The 22,805-nt window shown below is 49.8% G+C and overlaps 1 protein-coding gene across 1 annotated transcript in view; it reads left to right on the top strand.

The window, feature by feature from the left end:
* Positions 1-20,944, top strand: part of DYNC2I2 (dynein 2 intermediate chain 2) — a 54,119-nt gene extending 33,175 nt beyond the window's left edge. Inside the window, exons 5-9 of the mRNA XM_069237010.1 lie at positions 1,760-1,869; positions 2,086-2,253; positions 3,117-3,349; positions 13,735-13,892; positions 16,778-20,944. Coding sequence (XP_069093111.1) covers positions 1,760-1,869; positions 2,086-2,253; positions 3,117-3,349; positions 13,735-13,892; positions 16,778-17,016 — 908 coding nt within the window. The 3' untranslated portion in view covers positions 17,017-20,944. The remainder of the gene's footprint in view (positions 1-1,759; positions 1,870-2,085; positions 2,254-3,116; positions 3,350-13,734; positions 13,893-16,777) is intronic.
* The last annotated feature ends 1,861 nt before the right edge of the window (positions 20,945-22,805 follow it).

Here is a 22,805-nt window from a genome sequence, read left to right as displayed (position 1 = left end):
ATTGTGTGAGTTTCCTGTGGGGGCAGCATCCACAACGTCTTGCTCTACTGACTGCTAGGGGACGCCTGGGGACCCCCTCCCCCCCGGTTGAGTCCCCTCGGACCTTTCTGGTCCCCGGAACCTCTGCAGCTCCTCTTCTGCAACTTTTGCCTTTGCCAAGGCTTGTTAGTGGTTTTTCCACACCACTGACGGACTGTGACTCTTGTTCCAACGTATGACATAGACTGCATCACTTCTGGAACTCTTCTCCTGCACTTGTGCTGCATAGCCGACTCCTGGTCTTCACCGTCAATCTGGTCATGCATCTCCAGAAGGGTGGGTAGTGGCTCCTGCCCCAACCGGACACTCCAACTGGAACGGTACTTGGTCCCCTCCTTTTCCAGGTCTTCCTCTTCCAGGATCCACCTTTGGCTTCTTGCAGTCTTGTCTGGGTCTTGCAATATCCGTCTCTGAAGTCCTTTGGGTTGGTTTTGAGAGAACCAGTTACTTACATCTTCACTCCTGGTCTCTGGGGGCACTCTGGTACTTACCTTATGGGTTTCCTAATTCCTCCAGCTCCCCTCTACCGATTCTACTTCCTTAGGTGGGGGCCCAACTCTCGCATTCCACTTTCTTAGTGTATGGTTTGGTTCCCCCCCGTCCTTCACTATTGCCTATTGCTTTTCACTGTTTTCTATTGCTTTCTATGCTAATTCCTTCCTGTTACTTTACATATATTAGTGTGTTTTACTAACCTCCAGTTGGGGTATTGCCTATATAGTATTTTTATTTGTGTCACTAAAATAAAGTACCTTTATTTTTGTAACACTGTGTGGTCTTTCATGTGTGTGAGTGCTGTGTGACTACAGTTGTATTGCATAGGCTTTGCGGGTCTCCTAGATAAGCCTTGGCTGCTCATCCACAGCTACCTCTAGAGAACCTGGCTTCCTAGACACTGCCTACACCTCAGTAAGAGGGGATACCTGGACCTGGTATAAGGTGATAATACCATAGGTACTCACCACACACCAGGCCTGCTTCCTACACTGGTCATTGGGGGTCAGCCATCTAACATTCCCTTGATAGCTGTTCAAGATGCTTCAGGTCCTGGGTGCGTGCCTAGGTTGTGGATGAGAGAGGTCCACCTCTGGTAGGCCGTTGCTCAACCTGTGGCACTACACAAAATGTCTGCAGTTGTACAGTCACCCCATTTAACTTGTATGCTGCTCCTGAATTGAAAATCCACAAATATCTTACTTGAAGATGATGTCCTGAGATTTGGTGGCCTCTGCTCTCTGTCATTTCCATCACTTGCATCTGCTAGATCACAACATCCCTTCCAGTGTGTGATGGAAAAAAAACAGCTGAACCTTCTTGGCAGATAGATCCATTAGCAATATGTGATGTTTAATGCTGCTTCCCCTGTAAGGGTTTCTTCTGACATGTGAGTTTGGACCACTGTGCACCCTCCCAGAAGAGTAGCATGAAAGAGAGAAGAAAGACAAAAAACATAACAACAATTAATTGTTTAAAAAGTGTACATAACATACGTTCCAGGACATGGATCAGCTGGAGCCTCTCTGGATATAGTTCGTTCAGAACTCATATGGAGTCTCTATATGAATTTTTGTGTTCATAATTTGCAGTGTCTGTTTGTTGAAAGGCTGTCATGAATTGAGAGGTTTGTCGTTCCCTCTCCAGTGTAAGGCTCGAACAGTGTTCATGTTGGAGGAGTCGTCTTCTAACCCCTTGTTCTGTGATTTCTCTTTCTGGATTGCAGGTGGACTGTATTCAGGGGAAGTCCTGGTGTGGGACACCAGTCGGACGGACGACTCTTTGATTTGGCGGACAGGGCTCACAGGAGACACACATACAGATCCTGTCTGCCAGGTAAGTGGTCAGTCACAAATGTGGGAATGAGCACATGTGGGAAGAGCAGTGCAAGCCTTTTCTGGTCTTCCTTTCTAGTATGTAAAGGTGTCTGCTCTAAAGTGGTTCGTAGGTAGAGACTTCTTCCTGTGACCTGCTCCTCTGCTTCCCCAGGTGGCATCCGCCGACACTTTGTGAATCTCTCCTCACTCTCGGGGTCTGGGCTTTTGTTGGTAGGTTGACTGGCAGCAGGATGGAGCCCGGAACCAGCGTTTCCATGTGCGGAGTGTGTCCACAGATGGAAAGATTCTTGTGTGGCAGATGGCGGGAGAGGGCTGGCTTACCTTGTTTGATGGATTTTCCTTGGTTGCTCAGCAAATGCCCCGCAACACGCGTGTAAAGAAGGTGAGTCATACTCTACATACCATGGGCCACCCACATTTCTTGAAATAGTGAGGACAAAGGGTACATGGAAATCGTCCTTACCATCTCCCAGACCTCCTTCAGCTTAACTGGAGCAGCAATGACTAGTGTCTTCATCGTGTAACACCAGTCATAGGGGGTCTTGTGTCAGGACCAGAGGTAGGAAGACTGAGTTGTATTTGTCTGTGTCTAGGAACTTATACAAGCAGGGTCAGTTGTTCATGAATGACGAAGGGCGTCTTCACAATCTTCAATAACTCCTAGACTTCTGGTGCTAGTCTTGTAAGGGTCTGCAGTGGTAACATGACCGCCGTCTACCAGGGCTCCAGCTTCTCGGTTATCCCATATATCATCCTGCAGGGCCACAATATGGATGTTATGCTCCTCACTCTGGGGTTATTAGGAACACCTGGTGCAAAACCTCCAGGGCAAGTAATGTTACGCCATCAGTGGTGCTAGTGACCACTCTATCGGGACACTCACGTTCCCACCCGTTACCAACTACTACTCTTGAATTATCATCAGATTGGTGCATTCTTTTTGGTAGTAATAAATTTAATCTGCAATAGGAAAATTAAGTATTCTACAAGTGCTATTGGAAAGAACATTTTACTTTTGCCAGTCACATTTATCTGTGCAATTTTTGTGATTTGAGCCCTATAAAAGAATTGATTGTTAGTGCCAGTCGTCCAGTCTATCACTCCTGGATCTGCTGTCCCTCATCAGAATCACTGCAGCCTGCCGCTCTGAAGAGTGGGATTCCCACTAGGTTTGCTATTTTGTAATTTGAGTGTTAAACAGTTTGGATATTATAACCATATGCCATTATTTTTCCCTTTCCCCAGCACGGCCGAGGGGACACAGCAGTAGGTGTGACCTCCCTATCAGTCTCACACTTTGACCCCAGCTTGTTTGTGGTTGGGGTGGAAGGTGGACATCTGCTGAAATGTTCTTCTGTGGTGGAGAAAGTGGCTCTTACCAGCACTGCCTGCTCCATCCCACTGAAGGCCCCTGCGCAGTTCACCTTCTCCCCCCACGGTGGCCCTGTCTACTGTGTCGATTGCTCACCGTTCCACAGGTAAGTGATGTTGGCAGGGTGGGATAAATACTTTAGTATGCAAGAGTGCTTAATTTCTTGAGGTGCAGACCTTTCAGGTATTGGAGTGGCCTTAAAATGTGCATAAACTATGGGAGCAAATACTGCAGGACGCAGTGAGGACTGTGGGGTGCACACCTGTCAATACCAGAAGTACATTAGGCATTGATTAGTGCTTAGTGTAAGAGGGTGGAAATTCATTTTGGTGTAAAAACTGCAGGATGAATGATGGCTGAATCATGTCTTTGAGGCACGCATTGTTCCAAATTTCAGATATATTTGATTACTCAACCAGGCCCCAACCATGCTGAGTCTGTATTCTTTTCTTCAGCCCACCACATATCAGTCTTTCTTACAACTACCTGTGATAATGAATCAACAAAATACATAAGTATGTTTACATAATAAAAGACATAAAATATATTTCAAAGCATCTGCATATGTTTTAAGCACTTGAATAACCATGGACATCTGTTAAACCTATCATGGAGGAGTATAGACCTGGGGCACCCAGACCTCTCAAGGACACAAGTACTGACCTCGCGGCACCCAGACCTCTCAAGGACACAAGTACTGACCTCGCAACACCCAGACCTCTCTAAGGACGCGAATACTAACCTTGCGGCACCCAGACCTCTCAAAGACATGAGTACAGACCTCACAGCACCCAGACCTCTCAAGGACACAAGTACTGACCTCGCAGCACCCAAACCTCTCCAGGACACGAGTACTGACCTCACGGCACTCAGACCTCTCAAGGACACGAATACTGACCTCAAGGCACCCAGACCTCTCAACGACATGAGTACAGACCTTGCGGCACCCAGACCTCTCAAGGACACGAGTACAGATCTCACAGCACCCAGACCTCTCAAGGACACGAGTACTGACCTCGCAGCACCCAGACCTCAAGGACACGAGTACTGACCTCGCGGCACCCAGACCTCTCAAGGACACGAGTACTGACCTCGCGGCACCCAGACCTCTCAAGGACACGAGTACAGATCTCACAGCACCCAGACCTCTCAAGGACACGAGTACTGACCTCGCGGCACCCAGACCTCTCAAGGACACGAGTACAGATCTCACAGCACCCAGACCTCTCAAGGACACGAGTACTGACCTCGCAGCACCCAGACCTCAAGGACACGAGTACTGACCTCGCGGCACCCAGACCTCTCAAGGACACGAGTACTGACCTCGCGGCACCCAGACCTCTCAAGGACACGAGTACAGATCTCACAGCACCCAGACCTCTCAAGGACACGAGTACTGACCTCGCGGCACCCAGACCTCTCAAGGACACGAGTACTGACCCCATGGCACCCAGACCTCTCAAGGACACGAGTACAGACCTTGCGGCACCCAGACCTCTCAAGGACACAAGTACTGACCTTGCGGCACCCAGAACTCTCAAGAACACGAGTACAGACCTTGCGGCACCCAGACCTTTCAAGGACACGAGTACAGACCTTGCGGCACCCAGACCTCTCAAGGACACGAGTACAGACCTTGCGGCACCCAGACCGCTCAAGGACACGAGTACAGACCTTGCGGCACCCAGGCCTCTCAAGGACACAAGTACTGACCTTGCGGCACCCAGGCCTCTCAAGGACACGAGTACTGACCTTGCGGCACCCAGGCCTCTCAAGGACACGAGTACTGACCTTGCGGCACCCAGACCTCTCAAGAACACAAGTACTGACCTCACAGCACCCAGACCTCTCAAGGACACGAGTACAGACCTTGCGGCACCCAGACCTCTCAAGGACACAAGTACTGACCTCACAGCACCCAGACCTCTCAAGGACACGAGTACAGACCTTGCGGCACCCAGACCTCTCAAGGACACGAGTACAGATCTCAGAGCACCCAGACCTCTCAAGGACACGAGTACAGACCTCACGGCACCCAGACCTCTCAAGAACACAAGTACTGACCTCACAGCACCCAGACCTCTCAAGGACACGAGTACAGACCTTGCGGCACCCAGACCTCTCAAGGACACGAGTACAGACCTTGCGGCACCCAGACCGCTCAAGGACACGAGTACAGACCTTGCGGCACCCAGACCGCTCAAGGACACGAGTACAGACCTTGCGGCACCCAGACCGCTCAAGGACACGAGTACAGACCTTGCGGCACCCAGACCGCTCAAGGACACGAGTACAGACCTTGCGGCACCCAGGCCTCTCAAGGACACGAGTACTGACCTTGCGGCACCCAGGCCTCTCAAGGACACGAGTACAGACCTTGCGGCACCCAGACCTTTCAAGGACACGAGTACAGATCTCAGAGCACCCAGACCTCTCAAGAACACAAGTACTGACCTCACAGCACCCAGACCTCTCAAGGACACGAGTACAGACCTCGCGGCACCCAAACCTCTCAAGGACACGAGTACTGACCTTGCGGCACCCAAACCTCTCAAGGACACGAGTACTGACCTTGCGGCACCCAGACCTCTCAAGGACACGAGTACTGACCTCGCGGCACCCAAACCTCTCAAGGACACGAGTACTGACCTCGCGGCACCCAGACCTCTCAAGGACACGAGTACTGACCTCGCGGCACCCAAACCTCTCAAGGACACGAGTACAGACCTTGCGGCACCCAGACCTCTCAAGAACACGAGTACAGACCTCTCAAGGACCCGAGTACTGACCTTGCAGCACCCAGACCTCTCAAGGACACAAGTACAGATCTCAGAGCACCCAGACCTCTCAAGGACACAAGTACTGACCTCGCGGCACCCAGGCCTCTCAAGGACACGAGTACTGACCTCGCAGAACCCAGCCCTCTCAAGGACACGAGTACTGACCTCGCAGAACCCAGCCCTCTCAAGGACACGAGTACTGACCTCGCAGAACCCAGCCCTCTCAAGGACACGAGTACTGACCTTGCAGCACCCAGACCTCTCAAGGACACGAGTACTGACCTTGCAGCACCCAGACCTCTCAAGGACACGAGTACTGACCTTGCGGCACCCAGACCTCTCAAGGACACGAGTACTGACCTCGCAGAACCCAGCCCTCTCAAGGACACGAGTACTGACCTCGCAGCACCCAAACCTCTCAAGGACACGAGTACAGACCCTGCGGCACCCAGACCTCTCAAGAACACGAGTACAGACCTCTCAAGGACACGAGTACTGACCTTGCGGCACCCAGCCCTCTCAAGGACACAAGTACAGACCTTGCGGCACCCAGACCTCTCAAGGACACAAGTACAGACCTTGCGGCACCCAGACCTCTCAAGGACACGAATACAGATCTCAGAGCACCCAGACCTCTCAAGGACACGAGTACAGATCTCAGAGCACCCAGACCTCTCAAGGACACAAGTACTGACCTTGCGGCACCCAGACCTCGCAAGGACACAAGTACTAACCTTGCGGCACCCAGACCTCTCAAGGACACGAGTACCGACCTTGCGGCACCCAGACCTCTCAAGGACCCGAGTACTGACCTTGCAGCACTCAGACCTCTCAAGGACACGAGTACAGATCTCAGAGCACCCAGACCTCTCAAGGACACAAGTACTGACCTTGCGGCACCCAGACCTCTCAAGGACACGAGTACTGACCTTGCAGCACCCAGACCTCTCAAGGACACGAGTACTGACCTTGCAGCACCCAGACCTCTCAAGGACACGAGTACAGACCTTGCGGCACCCAGACCTCTCAAGGACACGAGTACAGACCTTGCGGCACCCAGACCTCTCAAGAACACAAGTACTGACCTCACAACACCCAGACCTCTCAAGGACACGAGTACAGACCTTGCGGCACCCAGACCTCTCAAGGACACGAGTACAGACCTTGCGGCACCCAGACCTCTCAAGGGCACGAGTACAGACCTTGCGGCACCCAGACCTCTCAAGGACACGAGTACAGACCTCACAGCACCCAGACCTCTCAAGGACACGAGTACAGACCTTGCGGCACCCATACCTCTCAAGAACACAAGTACTGACCTCACAGCACCCAGACCTCTCAAGGACACGAGTACAGACCTTGCGGCACCCAGACCTCTCAAGAACACAAGTACTGACCTCACAGCACCCAGACCTCTCAAGGACACGAGTACAGACCTTGCGGCACCCAGACCTCTCAAGAACACAAGTACTGACCTCACAGCACCCAGACCTCTCAAGGACACGAGTACAGACCTTGCGGCACCCAGACCTCTCAAGAACACAAGTACTGACCTCACAGCACCCAGACCTCTCAAGGACACGAGTACAGACCTTGCGGCACCCAGACCTCTCAAGAACACGAGTACTGACCTCACAGCACCCAGACCTCTCAAGGACACGAGTACAGACCTTGCGGCACCCAGACCTCTCAAGGACCCGAGTACTGACCTTGCAGCACCCAGACCTCTCAAGGACACAAGTACAGATCTCAGAGCACCCAGACCTCTCAAGGACACAAGTACTGACCTTGCGGCACCCAGACCTCTCAAGGACACGAGTACTGACCTTGCAGCACCCAGACCTCTCAAGGACACGAGTACTGACCTCGCAGCACCCAGACCTCTCAAGGACACGAGTACTGACCTCACAGCACCCAGACCTCTCAAGGACACGAGCACAGACCTCACGGCCCCCAAACCTCTCAAGGACACGAGTACAGACCTTGCAGCACCCAGACCTCTCAAGGACACGAGTACAGACCTTGCGGCACCCAGACCTCTCAAGGACACGAGTACTGACCTCACAGCACCCAGACCTCTCAAGGACACGAGTACTGACCTCGCAGCACCCAAACCTCTCAAGGACACGAGTACTGACCTCGCGGCACCCAAACCTCTCAAGGACACGAGTACAGACCTTGCGGCACCCAGACCTCTCAAGAACACGAGTACAGACCTCTCAAGGACCCGAGTACTGACCTTGCAGCACCCAGACCTCTCAAGGACACAAGTACAGATCTCAGAGCACCCAGACCTCTCAAGGACACAAGTACTGACCTCGCGGCACCCAGCCCTCTCAAGGACACGAGTACTGACCTCGCAGAACCCAGCCCTCTCAAGGACACGAGTACAGACCTCACGGCACCCAGACCTCTCAAGGACACGAGTACTGACCTCGCAGAACCCAGCCCTCTCAAGGACACGAGTACTGACCTTGCAGCACCCAAACCTCTCAAGGACACGAGTACTGACCTTGCAGCACCCAGACCTCTCAAGGACACGAGTACTGACCTTGCGGCACCCAGACCTCTCAAGGACACGAGTACTGACCTCGCAGAACCCAGCCCTCTCAAGGACACGAGTACTGACCTCGCAGCACCCAAACCTCTCAAGGACACGAGTACAGACCCTGCGGCACCCAGACCTCTCAAGAACACGAGTACAGACCTCTCAAGGACACGAGTACTGACCTTACGGCACCCAGCCCTCTCAAGGATACAAGTACAGACCTTGCGGCACCCTGACCTCTCAAGGACACAAGTACAGACCTTGCGGCACCCAGACCTCTCAAGGACACGAGTACAGACCTTGCGGCACCCAGACCTCTCAAGGACACGAATACAGATCTCAGAGCACCCAGACCTCTCAAGGACACGAATACAGATCTCAGAGCACCCAGACCTCTCAAGGACACGAGTACAGATCTCAGAGCACCCAGACCTCTCAAGGACACAAGTACTGACCTTGCGGCACCCAGACCTTGCAAGGACACAAGTACTAACCTTGCGGCACCCAGACCTCTCAAGGACCCGAGTACCGACCTTGCGGCACCCAGACCTCTCAAGGACCCGAGTACCGACCTCACAGCACCCAGACCTCTCAAGGACCCGAGTACAGACCTTGCGGCACCCAGACCTCTCAAGGACCCGAGTACTGACCTTGCAGCACCCAGACCTCTCAAGGACACAAGTACCGACCTTGCGGCACCCAGACCTCTCGACACAAGTACCGACCTTGCGGCACCCAGACCTCTCAAGGACCAGAGTACCGACCTTGCGGCACCCAGACCTCTCAAGGACCCGAGTACTGACCTTGCAGCACCCAGACCTCTCAAGGACCCGAGTACTGACCTTGCAGCACCCAGACCTCTCAAGGACACAAGTACCGACCTTGCGGCACCCAGACCTCTCAAGGACACGAGTACCGACCTTGCGGCACCCAGACCTCTCAAGGACCCGAGTACCGACCTCACAGCACCCAGACCTCTCAAGGACACGAGTACCGACCTTGCGGCACCCAGACCTCTCAAGGACCCGAGTACTGACCTTGCAGCACCCAGACCTCTCAAGGACACAAGTACAGATCTCAGAGCACCCAGACCTCTCAAGGACACAAATACAGATCTCAGAGCACCCAGACCTCTCAAGGACACAAGTACTGACCTTGCGGCACCCAGACCTCTCAAGAACACAAGTACTGACCTCGCAGAACCCAAACCTCTCAAGGACACGAGTACAGACCTTGCGGCACCCAGACCTCTCAAGGACACGAGTACAGACCTCACGGCACCCAGCCCTCTCAAGGACACGAGTACTGACCTCGCAGAACCCATCCCACTCAAGGACACGAGTACTGACATCACAGCACCCAGACCTCTCAAGGACACGAGTACAGATCTCAGAGCACCCAGACCTCTCAAGGACACGAGTACTGACCTTGCAACACCAAGACCGCTCAAGGACACGAGTACTGACATTGCAGCTCCCAAACTGTCAAGGACCCAAGTACATATATGGTTGTGCCCATATCTCTTAAACCCGGGTATATACCTGGTGGAACCCAAAGCGCTCAAGGATAGGAGTATGTGCATGTCTGGTGTTACCCAAATCACTCAAGGACATGAATACAGGCCTCGCAGCACACAATCCTCTCAAGGATACGAATATGTGCATGCTTGGTGTTACCCAAACCTCTCAAGGACATAAATACAGACCTGGGAGCACACAAACCTCTAAAGGATATGAGTCCATGTCTGGTGTTACCCAAACCTCTCAAGGACATGAACATAGACCTTGCAGCACACAAACCTCTGAAGGATACGAGTCTATGTCTGGTGGAGTCCAAACCACTCAAGGACATGAATATAGACCTGGCAGCACACAAACCTCTAAAGGATACGAGTCTATGTCTGGTGGAATCCAAACCACTCAGGGACATGAATATAGACCTGGCAGCACACAAACCTCTCAAGGATATGATTACGTCCAAGTCTGGTGTTACCCAAACCACTCAAGGACATGAACATAGACCTTGCAGCACACAAACCTCTGAAGGATACGAGTCTATGTCTGGTGGAGTCCAAACCACTCAAGGACATGAATATAGACCTGGCAGCACACAAAACTCTAAAGGATACGAGTCTATGTCTGGTGGAATCCAAACCACTCAAGGACATGAATATAGACCTGGCAGCACACAAACCTCTCAAGGATATGATTACGTCCAAGTCTGGTGTTACCCAAACCACTCAAGGACATGAATATAGACCTGGCAGCACACAAACCTCTCAAGGATATGATTATGTCCAAGTCTGGTGTTACCCAAACCACTCAAGGACATGAATACAGACCTGACAGCACACAGACCTCTCAAGGACATGAATGCAGACCTGGCAGCACACAAACAGCTCACGGATATGCGTGCAGACCTGGCAGCACACACACCTTTTAGGAATAGGAGTAGTACCCTGGTTGTAACTCTCACAGAGTTGGTTACAGATCTCACATTTCTTGAAGAAAGGCAGCTTTTAGGCATGGAGTAATGAAGCTCACCAACGTCTGGCTCAGGGGTGACATGCACAATTCTTGTTCTGAGAAAGCCAGAGAGGTAGTGTACTGAAAAAACAAGATAGAGGAAGGCCAGTGAAGGCTCTGTAATGCCACAGAAGGTATCAGCTGAGCCCTAGCCAGCCGGTGCCTTTTCACTATTAACCCTTTTACAATAGATGAGCTATAAAAAAATGTAAACTCCATTAGCATCATACTAGGTGAAGTCTTAAATCCAGCATTCGTTTTCTGCGTCCATGTTACAAACCGTCCTAGGGATGCAGGGTAGTGGTTCTGCATAAGTGTTGTTGTCTTCAATCTTTTTATTTTCCTTCTGCTTCATTGACTTTCGCTATCTGACATAGACTGCAAGAGCTCTGCTCCTATCCCCCCTGCATCCAGCATCTCCCAGTGGGACAGGGGCTGCCTGGTAGGCTTGGGTACAAGGGAAAAAGATTATGCCTTCATTGAACAATGGACCAGGAGTGTGTGACACAAAGGGCAAGCTGCTTCTCATCAGGCTGTGTCCCTGACTCAGCCTCTTCCCCTCATCTTTGTGACTTCTTGACTTCAAGCAAGAAGACATTACACAGTTATTATTTTCCCTGAGACACTTGAACTGAATGAAGCAACCTTGCACCTTCTTCAAATACTGAATGTCTTTTTAATGAAATAATTTAGGAACATCCATTAATCCCCTTATTAAGGACAACTCCAACCCTCAACCATTCTTTCCAGAACCTTTCACAATCTCCCATTTACACCAGACCCCAGGCTCCCACCCCCGGTCAGTTGAGCACTACAGTTGTCAACAACCCACTCTTTGACAGCATCAGCTCAACACGTTGGTGTTCACTGAATCCAAACTTTAGCAAGTGCTTAATCCAAATGCTAGGAAAGAGTGGGACTTCTCACCCTGAAGCCTCCTTCTCCTTATAGCAGCAGGCAAAGACTAACAACTCTATCTGCAAAGCCCAATCCAACTCCTGCACCACCACCACCACCACACCACCTCAGAAGCGGACAGTAAAGAGCATTGTTCAAGGCCAACTCCACCATCTCTCTTCCTTGACGCTCTAGACTTCAGTCCACATTCATTGTTTCTATCTCTCGCACAAATGACTTACACCTCAACATCATGCTAGCCAACTCCCACAACAAGTCACTGCAAGACCCTCCTCCAGCCCCCCATATAACATTCCTTCCTGGCACTCTATCAAACCCGACTGTATTCTCCAGTTCCTCAAAGCTATGTCATATGCGGACCATCCTATTTTCTTTTCAAGTCCTTTCTCCTGATTCCCATTGCTTCCTCACAATTTCTCTCTCTGAACTCACACCTTTCGGTAGTTCAGGTGAACGACAACTAGACCCTAGTGATCCTTCCACCTACGGCTATGCCAGCCATACCATTCTTCCACATCAAGATCCTTCAAGCAGCGGTTCCACTGCAGCTGTACACCCACATACCATCAACACCTTCTCCTGGTTCAGTTTATGCCTCAGCATCAAAATGACCACACTGCATGTCATCAGTGACTCCCGCAAATCACAGATGAAGGAGACCCTCGCCTCCTGGTCCTCCTTAACCTCTTGGCCGATATCAACATCCTTGATTATCAGTTCTTAGTCTATCCCCACTCTCCATGTTTCACTCCAAAACAGGCTCCCAACTTTACTGACCATTTAACAACAATATACCCATATTCACTCTCCCAAATGCTGCTTCCCCCGGTAAGTATGAGATTCCCCTTTTTAATTCATCAGATTTTGATCTTATTATTCTGTCTGTGGGACTGAAGAAGACTTCACACTCTACACCGTATATGGATGCTGCCTTGTACATACTTATCAGGCCAGTCAAGACTTGTGGGGCATTCAGTTACAAGGCGCTAGAATACAAGGAAATTAAATCATCACATCTGTCACATTTTAATTTGGACCTGTAGCTGTGTGGAGGGAAGTAGTCCTACTTAAGCAGCAGTGTGCTTCTGTGCTCCAGCCCTTAAATCAACCCTAACCTTGAGCTGTCTGGATTCCTGGACTTTTCTTCAATATTGCTAAAGATCACAATTCTTCATTTTCACTTTGTGTTTTCATAATGAGATACTCTGTGATGGTTGCTTTGTTTTCATTCAGTGCCCCTGTCTTCCTCTGAGCCTCAGTCCGGGCACTGCCATCTTGACCCTGGCATTGAGGTCCCATGCTCGCCTCCTCTCTCTCTTTGAATTTCTGGTGGCTGTTTGGGCAGACAGTCCCCACTTGCCATGATCGCTGAATCTGTCTTCCACCCCCACCCTTTTCACTGATGCACCTTGCCAGGTGTACTACAGTACCTGCCAATGGCTGGGCCTCTTTGCACCCACAGTGTTGAGTCCTGGGGATGTAGGTGTCTTAGAGTGTGGTTAAGGGTGCAAGGTTCCATTGGATGCCCCTTTTACTTCAGGTTAGCGTGAGTAGAAAGATTGGGCATCCATTTTGTGGACTGCCTGGCCATGCCCCAGCAGTGCTTTGCTATGTGAGAGTAAGAGCTGGGGTTGCAGCAGCTTAGATTCAGGTTGCTACAGAACAGTCCTCTGCTCAGTCTTAATATTGTCTTCACAATAATCCTATCTTTTCTCCACAGGAACCTGTTCCTGAGTGCTGGCACAGATGGACATGCACATGTGTACTCCATGCTCCAGGCCCAGCCCCTTCGCTCTCTACCACTGTCTTCCAAGTACCTGTTTGGCGCACGTTGGTCTCCAGTACGACCTCTTCTCTTTGCAGCTGTGTCTGGTGAAGGTGAGTACTTTGGTCCTCTTAAGCAGAGTAAATGGCTTGATGGAGTCTGCCATGTTCTTCTAGTGGGACCTGCTAAAATGAAGCAGAGGTATTGTCTAACCGTGGCACAATGGCCACAGCTGGACAGTAATACAGTGTTTGTGGCCTGGTGTAGACTAGGGATCTCCCAAGTTCTTCTTGAGGCTAGATGTAGGGCAACACAGGAACCTACCTAGAGGAGGAACAAGTGTTGGATATAGGCATGATAGCCACAGCTGTGCTGCGATCTGTGGTAAGAGCAGATTAAAGTCAGCTGCAGGAGAACTTGCAGGAAGGCATAAGTCTGCACCTGAAATTGGATGAAAGAGCTTAGATCTGTAAAATCTGGAGGAGAGCACGAGAATAAGATGACCACTGACATTCCTCCTGGGGTTAGGAGCTGAAGATATTCAGACAGTGTTGTGCCTCTAGTACAAAATGTCACAAGGTAAGATTAGTCAGGGAGAGTCGGGAGGCACATATCACTGAAAGTGCAAAGACTGTATAGAGGGGAACGCCCTCTGTACAGGGAAGCTGTGGACAAACTATGTAGTGTGATTAAGAATACACTAGGAGAAGCAATGAGTTCTGGGAGTATGAGCTCCAAGACAGCTGGAGAACGGGTTGCAGTGTTGTAGCAGGCAGGGAATTGGGCAGACCGGATGGGGTCTTTCTGTAGGAAATGGCTAGACTCATTGGATTCAGCAGTCACCGTCTAGCGGGGATGGGCCTGCTGATCTGTAGGGATATGGGCAGCCATCATCCACTGTAAATTAGCAGGGTGGATGGGGCTGGTGGTCAGAATTGTCAGAAACTAAAGGAGACTAAATAGGTCATCACCACCCAGTGGGACATGGGCAAGCTGAATCTGCCGGCGGTGGCCATATTCGAGTTGTGTGTGTGTGTGTAATCACCACCCAGTGGGACATGGGCAAGCTGAATCTGCCGGCGGTGACCATCTTCACGTTGTGTGTGTGTGTGTATAATCACCACCCAGTGGGACATGGGCAAGCTGAATCTGCTGGCGGTGACCATCTTCACGTTGTGTGTGTGTGTAATCACCACCCAGTGGGACATGGGCAAGCTGAATCTGCCAGCGGTGACCATCTTCGCGTTGTGTGTGTAATCACCACCCAGTGGGACATGGGCAAGCTGAATCTGCCGGCGGTGATCATCTTCACGTTGTGTGTGTGTGTGTGTGTGTGTGTAATCACCACCCAGTGGGACATGGGCAACCTGAATCTGCCGGCGGTGACCATCTTCAGGTTGTGTGTGTGTGTAATCACCACCCAGTGGGACATGAACAAGCTGAATCTGCCGGCGGTGACCATCTTCACGTTGTGTGTGTGTTTGTGTGTGTGTGTAATTACCACCCAGTGGGACATGGGCAAGCTGAATCTGCCGGCGGTGACCATCTTCACGTTGTGTGTTTGTAATCACCACCTAGTGGGACATGGGCAAGCTGAATCTGCCGGCGGTGACCATCTTAACGTTGTGTGTGTGTAATCACCACCTAGTGGGACATGGGCAAGCTGAATCTGCCGGCGGTGACCATCTTCACGTTGTGTGTTTGTAATCACCACCTAGTGGGACATGGGCAAGCTGAATCTGCCGGCGGTGACCATCTTCGCGTTGTGTGTGTGTGTAATCACCACCCAGTGGGACATGGGCAAGCTGAATCTGCCGGCGATGACCATCTTCACGTTGTGTGTGTGTAATCACCACCCAGTGGGACATGGGCAAGCTGAATCTGCCAGCGGTGACCATCTTCGCGTTGTGTGTGTGTGTAATCACCACCCAGTGGGACATGGGCAAGCTGAATCTGCCGGCGGTGATCATCTTCACGTTGTGTGTGTGTGTGTGTGTGTGTGTAATCACCACCCAGTGGGACATGGGCAAGCTGAATCTGCCGGCGGTGACCATCTTCAGGTTGTGTGTGTGTGTGTAATCACCACCCAGTGGGACATGGGCAAGCTGAATCTGCCGGCGGTGACCATCTTCACGTTGTGTGTGTGTGTGTGTGTGTGTAATCACCACCCAGTGGGACATGGGCAAGCTGAATCTGCCGGCGGTGACCATCTTAACGTTGTGTGTGTGTAATCACCACCTAGTGGGACATGGGCAAGCTGAATCTGCCGGCAGTGACCATCTTCACGTTGTGTGTGTGTAATCACCACCCAGTGGGATATGGGCAAGCTGAATCTGCCGGCGGTGACCATCTTCATGTTGTGTGTGTGTGTAATCACCACCCAGTGGGACATGGGCAAGCTGAATCTGCCGGTGGTGACCATCTTCATGTTGTGTGTGTGTGTGTAATCACCACCCAGTGGGACATGGGCAAGCTGAATCTGCCGGCGGTGACCATCTTCACATTGTGTGTGTGTAATCACCACCCAGTGGGACATGGGCAAGCTGAATCTGCTGGCGGTGACCATCTTCATGTTGTGCGTGTGTGTGTGTGTGTGTGTGTGTGTGTGTGTATAATCACCACCAAGTGGGACATGGGAAGCTGAATCTGCCGGCGGTGACAATCTTCATGGTGTGTGTATGTATGTGTGTGTGTGTGTGTAATCACCACCCAGTGGGACATGGGCAAGCTGAATCTGCCGGCGGTGACCATCTTCAGGTTGAGTGTGTGTGTGTGTGTGTGTGTGTGTGTAATCACCACCCAGTGGGACATGGGCAAGCTGAATCTGCCGGCAGTGACCATCTTCAGGTTGAGTGTGTGTGTAATCACCACCCAGTGGGACATGGGCAAGCTGAATTTGCCGGCGGTGACCATGTTCCAGTTGTGTGTGTATAAAATGCAACATTTATAACTTGTTGAAGTGCTTGCTTAATTGCAGAATTTCATTCTTTCTTTGTAGGAGAAGTTCTACTGTATGATCTTGGAAAAAGTTCTCAGAAACCGACTGCTGTTATAAAGCAAACCTCCGACAGTCAGCCTGTGCACTGCCTGGAATTCAACCCGAAGCAGACACACCTGCTGGCTGCAGGCGATGCTACTGGAGTCCTGAAGGTCTGGCAGCTGAGCTCTGAATTTACAGAACAGGGACCAAGAGAAGTGGACTTGTTGGAACTACTTGCAAACGAGGCTACAGACTGAGGCCGCTCATCCACTGAATGGGAAACTCTGCGGTGCCATTTCTCCTTTCAGTCCATTTGGGTCTACTGAAAGGTAAACTCAATGTGTGGCACTGACAGGTCTCCTTAGAGTCACCAAGACTCTACTGAAAGGTAAACACGTGCAACGCTGAGAGTTCTCCTTTGAGTCAACAGGACTCTACTGAACCGTAAACTCACTGTGCGGTGCTGAGAGTTCTCCTTTGAGTCAATGGGACTGTACTGAAAGGTAAACTCACTGTGCGCTGCTGAGAGTTCTCCTTTGAGTCAATGGGACTGTACTGAACGGTAAACTCACTGTGCAGTGCTGAGAGTTCTCCTTTGAGTCAATGGGACTGTACTGAACGGTAAACTCACTGTGCAGTGCTGAGAGTTCTCCTTTGAGTCAATGGGACTGTACTGAACCGTAAACTCACTGTGCAGTGCTGAGAGTTCTCCTTTGAGTCAAGAGGACTATACTGAAAGGTAAACTCAGTGTGCAGTGCTCGAGTTCTACTTTGAATTCAGCAAGTCTCTAACAAAAACAAATCTTTTTCTGCAATGGTGGCAGTGCTGCTACTTCTCCTTTGGGACAATGAGTCTTTACTGAAAAGTGAGCTCATCGTGCGGGGTGTGCGGTGCTGCCAGATCTTCATTCAGTAGTCAGAGTTGCCACCCTCTTGCTGGACACCTTTGAAGGAACAGGAAGAGGGGGTTTTTAATCTCAGCATTTGGCGGTACTAGACCTCCTGAGTGGCTAAGCCTCCATAAAAAGGTAAACTCTCTCCTTGGTCTCGGAGGAGGGTGGAGTCTCTGAACTTGGGTTAGAACACTGCCACTCGTTCCAGGTCTCAACTGAGAGAACAGGTGGTATGTGTGATATACCATAACCAAGACAGATCCCATCACAGCTCTTAAAGCCTATCATAGGTGCAGACATTTCTGGACATCTCCCAGGCTTTCCTTATACATTATTCCATTCATGAAAATTCCAGAGGGTGGCGTTGCACATACAAGGCACATGCTCCAGAATGTTTGACTCTTGGGATTTTCATATCAGAATTTTAAGCAGCGCAAAGATGTAAATGTGTGGTTTTGCAATGTTTCATCCCTGTACTCTGCAGGATACTGTACCTGATATAAAACGCATTGACCCTACCCAGCAGATGAAGTCATTTGTTCCACCTGTACATCCAGTTGAAGACTCTTCAATGCATGAGCTGTCTACCTTCCAAGCCAAGGCTGACAGTGCTTGCTGTGTACCAGTCTTGTCTGTTGAGTTCTGCTTATTCCAATGCAGCTGGGCTTCGAGAACGCTTGCATGCACCAGAGACCTACAAATAGTATGTGCCTGTTCTGTGTGCATTGTATGGATGTGAGTTCAGTGGAATCCTTCTCAGTTTGCCAACGAAAGCATGTTCTACAAGATGTAACGTAAAGCCCCTAAGGACCGACTCCACATTATGCAGGCCCCAGCTCCATCTCGGCTAATAGAGGTCACCATCATCTCACTCGTGAACAATGGAAGGCGCCATCTTTTCTGATTCCTGCAGCATCTTTGTTGTCTTGCCTGCCATTAGACACAGATGTCGTTTGACCGCATCCTTCTAAGAACTGTGAAAGTCTCAAACCAATGGATTCATGACATAGATATACCAATTAATGCGACGTCCGTCTGGGTGCAATGTCTACTTTTCACCATGTCATTGTTAAATAGGAACACATACAGACATAGAACCAAAATAATGTAATCTGAATTGATGTCCTTTTACCTTGTATGTTCATACAAGCACACCTTGATTCACATAATCCATGTCAAACATTCCCAAAGTTATGTTAGTAATTCAGCTTTTTGATAAAATTTAGTGTACATGGACTACCACTTGTCAGGAGAAGTCCTTCGCCGAGATTATCACCTGAGATTCTGCCAGAGACGGTCTCACCCACCTTGCAGATGCTACATCTCCCCTGAAGCTGATAAAGTGGAGTCCAGAGGAAGACATTGATTGGTTCTGCAGCGTGTTTGCTCTTACAGGGAATACCGTCTTCCCGCCTCCACTGATAAAGACACCCTTTGCTATCAACAATGTATGCAGTGGTTCTCTTCTCCCTAAGAAACTCTAGACTGCAAGTTGCTCTGCCTTCCATGCTTTCTTAGAGTAGCGCATAGAAATAGGCTTTACGGTGTTCAGTTTTAGGTGGATTTTTAAACGTGATAGAGATATTCATCTTATTCTCGTTATTCATAACATGTCTTCTTTCTGTTTTTATAATCTTCTGTCTAGATGTACCGAGGAGACTGTTCCTGTAGTATTAAATACTATTATGCAAAAGTGTTCATTCTTCATAATACAGTGTGTATGATGCAGTGGATAACAAAATAAGGTTTGCTGCTGTTTCCATAGCCCCTGATCCCTTTATGGGATTGTTAGTAACCCGAAAGCAATGCCTCCATCTCAGTTACATATTTTGGGGGCTACAATAACCTGTCTTTTACATTCATTGTAGGTCATTTAACCAAGATCACCCATGGGTGGGAAACCACACTTTGTAGAGCTACGCCAAAGTCATAGTTTATGCAACAGATGAAGGATAAAAGTAATCTGCTAGTCTAGCATTGTGTATTGCTAGAGTTGCTGACACTTTTTGTGTATTTTAAGACTGAAGTGTGGGGAGGGTGGAGACGGAGCTCCTTTTGGAAGTGACATTTTGCTATGTCCCGGAGCACTCCCGTTAGATGTACACTGTGGCACTGTGGGCAGTCTGGAAACAGTGGTCTCCTCTCAACTAAGGGATTTTGACAGGACCTATGCCTTGTGTTCGCTCAGAGGTTCTGCTGCACAAGGCTGAAGGGTATTGGGCTTCCCTCATTTTTGCATTCAGGTTGTGGGTTTATCCAAGTGGAAACTCTTGTCGACTGCCATCACCTGAAGACAAAGGGTCTCTATACAGTAGAAGACGAGGGCTATACAAAATGAAGGAACCACCTTGAACCGTGTGAAGGAAAGCACATGGGGAGTACACAAACCATGTCTGAGAAGGGCTGCAATTACCAGTGTTTGAGCTTATCTTGCTAGCCAGTGGAGATGGCTTCCTGCAGGGTGTCTGAGAAATATGCTGAGAACCAAGGCTGGTGCCATTGACAGCCAGCTTCCCAAAGGCAAGGGGACATCACTTGAAGACGTTTGTAGCTCTTTGCTGGAGGAACTGTGTTTCTGCTTCCAAGAGGACTATGCCTGGTTTGCTGGAGACATCCATACAGGAAGGAGTCTGCCTTGAGGAGAAGCCCTCCCTAGCTGACTGAAGTAGAGTTGACCAGGGAGCCAGACTGAGCAAATCAACATGGCGACATCACATGACAGTGGTGCTGGTTGGAGTCTGTTGTGGGCTGTGATGTCCTAGTAAATAAGAAATGAAGCTCGTAGTATCATCCACTACATTCTACCCTTTATCTGGCCTCAGAAGAAGGAGAGATGCTTAGAACCTGTATTAAGTCAAAAATAGTAATAATCATTCCCGAAATTATCAAGATCAGACCCTCTTAGGTAATACGGATGTAAACCGCAAAGTAGGTGACAATTGGTCCACGCGGTACAGTGCCGGCAACTTACCCCCATCCGCAAGACTATCTTCAGGTCGATTATTACTACTTTTGCCTTAATACAGGCACTACACACACCAAACATATCTGATGGATCTCAATAATTGGGCACATTTTGCTATCACCATCTTGGTCCCACATTCACGAACATGAGGGTTTCTTCGGTTTGGTCCTGATGAATCACTTCAGATCCTTAAGACAATATGTCAAGAAATATGTTGACCCTGATTTAAACCTCAGAACACAAAGACATTATTTTCCTTCATTGTTTGTCCTTTTGTTTAACTATGACAAGATCCACTGTTAGAATAAATTATTCTTCTGTGCCTCGTAATCATTCTTCACTCTCACTTTGTCTGTTCCAATCTACCCATCTCTTTTGACAACATCTTTTTCAAATGATCTCCAGTAAAGAGCCCCTCGTGGGTGCCGGATAAGCATTGCAGGGCTGGCCTAACGAGGAGCTGCCCAACGAGGAAGCATGACACCCAACTAGTTGGAGAGGGCCCTTGCTCCTGATTGTCAAATCTCTTTGACCTGTCTTCTCCAGGGATGTCATAGTATGAACTTACCCTTTACTCTGATCTATGGTGGGGAGCACGTATGCTGGACCTTGATCTCTCTTTCAACACCTTGCACTGGTACCAAGTGTTCCTAATGCCAGCAAAGCTTTGTTAAAAATCTGTTTGCCTTTTCTAATGTTTTAGGCCCCCTTAATAAAATAGAGAACTGCCGATCTACCATCTAATGAGTAAAGCCACTTCTGCTGAAATATTTGGATATGATTGAATGAAAGCAATTCCTTCGAATGATTGAAGTGAAAAAGTGACACTACTTTTGGTATAAAAGATGGGTTGTTCTCATGACTATGTTGTACTTGTGGGCACTTAAGTATGGCTATTCAACTGTTAGTGCTTGGAATTCACTAACCTCTCTCACGGATGTAATTGCTGCCTAAAAGGTTGTATCTGAAATAAGATATTTTAAAGTTGCCTTGTCTGTAGGTTCAAAGGTGTAGGGAACTGGGCTTTTTGTTGCAGTACACCCCCCCTCACTTTTGCTTGGTATTTGATGCTTTGACTGAAGGGCGCTGGGTTTCTTCCCACCAGGTCCCCATTGCCAGTGTTCTTTCCCCCAAAACTGTCCAATTGTCAAATCCTTTAGCACCTCTGTAAGTCGTTAGTAAATGATACCCCTGTTGCATAGGGCCTGGGGTACTTAAGAGGGTCCCTAAGGGCTGCAGCACAAATTGTGCCAACCTAAGGGACCCCACACCAACCATATGATAGGCTGCCATTGCAGGCTGCGTGTCTTGGTGCAGCAAAAGTGAAAACACGACATGGCACACAGCCTGTGTGCTATGTCCCCGAACACTGCATGCAGTATATGTAAGTCACCCCTGTAGCAGGCCTTACAACCCTAAGACAGGGTGCGTAATGTTACATGTGAGGGCATATCTGCAGGAGCAGATATGCCCTTGCTATTTCTTCAGCAATCCTCAGACATAGTAAGTGTGCAGGGAAGCCATTTTAAATACACGTGCTGGACACTGGTCAAAACAAGTTCCTCAGCTGCATGATGGCTTCACAGAAGAGAGGGATATTTGAAATCAAACCTCTCATACTGATAAAACCACACTGATGCCAGTGATGGATTTATCAATACATGCAGTCAGAGGGCACCTTAGCGGTGCCCCCTGAAAACCTACCAACCTCAAGTGTGCTTGCTGACCAGTTCAAGCCAGCCCACCACCACCAGACAAAAGTCTGGCCTCCTAGGGTGAGAGCTCTTTGTTCTCCAGAGCAGGAACAAAATCCCCTCTGGGAAGAGGGTATAGCACCTCCTCCCACTGGATGACCTGTTGATTGGCCTCCCCGGGCCAGCAAGCTTCAAAGAAGCTGCTGCCTTTGGAATGCGAATCTGGCTTCCTTCACAGGAGAAGAAGCCACCCTGCCTGTCCAGAGCCCCCTTGGCACCTGGACAGATGGGAAAATTAGCTAGTCTGGCAGGCGTTCCTCAGGATAGTACCACCCCTAAGGTGAGCTACTGTGAGGTGGACACGATTTTTCAGAAGTATCTATCTTTGCGATGGCATACTTAGGGATACTGGATCAGGGCAGGGCCCACCTCCCGCAGGAAATGGTCATATAGGGGGCGTAGTGACCCCAAGGGTCAATATCCCATTGGCTACT

Source organism: Pleurodeles waltl, chromosome 6 (assembly GCF_031143425.1).
Source record: "Pleurodeles waltl isolate 20211129_DDA chromosome 6, aPleWal1.hap1.20221129, whole genome shotgun sequence".
In the NCBI taxonomy this organism is placed as follows: domain Eukaryota; kingdom Metazoa; phylum Chordata; class Amphibia; order Caudata; family Salamandridae; genus Pleurodeles; species Pleurodeles waltl.
Note: the sequence above shows the minus strand (reverse complement) of the source record. Positions and strands in the feature narration are given on the sequence as shown.